General features: G+C 31.5%; 1 protein-coding gene across 1 annotated transcript; it reads right to left on the bottom strand.

Annotated features, from left to right (window-relative positions):
- Positions 1-688: 688 nt before the first annotated feature.
- LOC145008665 (auxin-responsive protein IAA29-like) lies at positions 689-2,805 on the bottom strand. Its single transcript, XM_078967264.1, has 4 exons — positions 2,283-2,805; positions 1,436-1,665; positions 1,096-1,168; positions 689-1,007 (listed from the first exon to the last, which is right to left on the bottom strand). Exons 1-4 carry the CDS (start codon positions 2,585-2,587, stop codon positions 959-961), a joined length of 657 nt encoding a protein of 218 aa, XP_078823390.1. The 5' UTR covers positions 2,588-2,805; the 3' UTR covers positions 689-958.
- Positions 2,806-3,195: the final 390 nt, after the last annotated feature.

Below are 3,195 nucleotides of genomic sequence, written 5' to 3'. Positions count from 1 at the left end.
TTTTGGGAACATGCAGTTCATTACACATAGATCATAAGTTTCAAGTGTCGACATGATCTTGTTAGAGATGCACTTTTCGACATATTTTGGCTCATCGGGGTTTCTGCCAAAAAAGAGATACCTGTAAACCGACCTGTTGGAAAGACGATCAACACTTAAATTAGCTGATTTTTTAGTTTTTGGATGAGTTTGAGGAAAACATGCATGTGTGGATCTAACATGTGTTTCCCCTCTTGTGGGCTTAGGGAGTGAGGTTTTCACTGCAAGACAGAATGTTTTAAAAGTTGCATCATGCAAAATGTCAAAACACGAGAAATCTTGCATGAAAAATCAACGCACGTTTATACAATTTACATTTAATCATTTCGGTTTCCTTGCACCAAATGTTGTGAATCTCCATAATAGAGTTCAACGAAGAATATATAGTAATATTATGACCCAAAGATCTATGAATTTTTTTAAAAGAATTTTGCTTTCTAAAACGAGGTTGATGTAACAATTTTCATCCCTCATAATTTTAAAAAGTTAAGTTATTAGTAGTAATAAATTATAAAATTACTAATAATACATATCCATTATGTTATGTAATTTAGGTTTTGTTGTTCGTATCTAACACAAATAATATAAAAAGTTTTGTAAACAAGACCGCAAATAATTAATACTTCAAACAAAACATTTTCACATGCAATTCAAGAAATACTTTGTGGGCTTTTAGAAAAATTTGACATTTCTCTAAATTTCATCATCATATTGTCGTAAACTATAAAGTATTATGAATGTTAAGTGCAACAACTTCGAGAACTTCGTTCTTGTCCACATGCATGAAGCAAACACATACATTGAACTAATTAAAAAATTGTATTCATAACAATATTATTTTTTTAATTTAATACTTAATTAACCTTCATAACAAAACAAAACCCTAGTCCCAAAACTACGAGTCACATAAAGCAATCAACTATTGTTTCCTCAACAATTTCAGACGTTGAATTGTCTCGATGAACGATCTGCATGTCAAAATAACAATTAGTAATTATATATAGTAGGGACTTTTTGAAAATAAAAATAAAGATTAGATGGAAATTACGGAATTACCCCCAAGGAACATCACCAGCAAGCAACCAATCTCCTTCTTTGTCTTGGTAGGTGAGTTTCACATCTTCGTAAGCTATAATATTTCCAAACAAAACCTCAAATTAAACACTTGTTTTGACTTTTTAAGTCAAAGTTTTCAATATGGTTGTTAGTTTTTCGTTACAAAAATTAAATATAACAAATTCATATACTGAAAGTCAAAAGTATATATCCATCTACCTTGAAAGTCAAAAATCAAGGTTAATAATAAAAATATTCTTCTAGAAACATTGAATAACCTCGTATGTGTGCATTAATGGATTGTACATTACATGTAATATAATGCACGATGTGAACTTACATTTTCCGAACATGTTGGCTAAGGTGTGCACAAGGGTTTGGTATGAATGGTGTAAACTTAGGTCAACTTTTCTTGCAATTCCCATGCCTTCCATATGCACTTTAACGTACATTGACTTTGACCCTCCGCCACCTCCACCACCACCACCACCGTGGTTAGAGGTTTTTGGGTGGCGGAGCTTCTTTCTACATGATTTCAGCGGTGGCCACCCAATCACACCACCATCATCTCTGATTATTACAGGATTTAGAACACGTTAGTTACAATTATTATGTAATGCTAAAATATTAAAAGAGAAGAAATGAGACAAGAATGCGAGAATTGCGAATATTTTGCTTATTTTTGGCCTAAAAAGTTTGTGAAGTCTAAAGGGAAAGCGTGAAGCACAAGTAAACACAATTAAAATTTAAAAGTAATGTTAATATATTAAATATTTAAATATACCACTCTTTTCGAAGAACTGGATTATATATTTTTTTATGTTAAGATTAAATAATTTTATTTTTATAGGACTTAGGAACCATGCATATTAAATATGGGCGGAATAAATCCATTTTAATTGGCATGTATTATACGTGTACCCATATAAATCAACAAAGATATGCAGTCCATGAATTTCAAGAAATTATTATCAAGATATAACAGCTATGATCCGAAATCAATATGGAATTTATTTTATTATTTTATCTTCAAAAGATTTGAAATACGCATTCATAATTAATAAAAATCCAGATTCGAATTCAAATGGCTGTAAATTATATTAGAGGATTGCAATTGCAATTGCAATTTCCAACCACTTAAACTGGCAAGAAAAGTTTAAACAAAAATATATGTTTATATCAAGTACCTGTGATGAACAAAGATGGAATTCGACTGAACTTCACCATCATCATCATCATCATCATTATCATCATGATCATGGAGTTGTTCATTCATCTGGGTTTTGTTGCAGAAATTGTTCCAGACAAGAAGAGGTAGCGTTTGAAGAACATGAAGATCATCATCGTCATCGTCTTGTTTTCTCTTCAAATGATGAATTGGGATTTTAGATTCAGGAGCGTAATTGTTGTTGCTGTTAATCAGATCAAACTCTGAAGAACAAGATGCAGACGAAGACGATGAAGAAAGAGCAAGCCCCAAATGAAGCTCCATTTTTTTTCTTTTTCTTTTGCAGATTTAAAATCAACAGTATCACGGAATATAAAAGGATTTGGGTATGTTGTATGATGGGTTATATATACAGACCAGTGTGTATGTATATGTAGAGAGAGAAAATATAGAAAAGAGAGAGGAGGCAAGGCATTTGATTAGAGGTGGGTGTGTCTGGAGAAGTCTCACTCTCTCTCACATACCAAATGTGAAAATGTGAGAGAGAGTTTGGAGAGGGGGAACAATTAGGAGAAAATAATGAATATATGTTTTACCATATCCACTTAAAAGAAAAATAATACATGATTTAATTATTACATATATTAAGTTAATGGTTAAATATAATTTAGAAACGAACTAAATTTGTCGATTAAAATTCAAGTAATTTATATTGAACAATAAATCTGAATAAAAGGTTCTATTATATCTGTTTTTACATTAAAAAAAAAGTTTATATTCAGTGGAAATTATGGAAAAAATAGTATGCAATCACAAAAGAACGTGTCAACATCGTTGGTAGACAAGAGGGGCGAGTTAGATGTTATGGTGTTTCCCTTTCGTTGATTATACCCAACACCCTCCTACGCGTGTTCAATCAAAAGTGGGTCCCA

The sequence above is a fragment of the Lactuca saligna genome, chromosome 8 (genome assembly GCF_052625555.1).
Source record: "Lactuca saligna cultivar CGN05327 chromosome 8, ASM5262555v1, whole genome shotgun sequence".
Lineage (NCBI taxonomy): Eukaryota > Viridiplantae > Streptophyta > Magnoliopsida > Asterales > Asteraceae > Lactuca > Lactuca saligna.
Note: the sequence above shows the minus strand (reverse complement) of the source record. Positions and strands in the feature narration are given on the sequence as shown.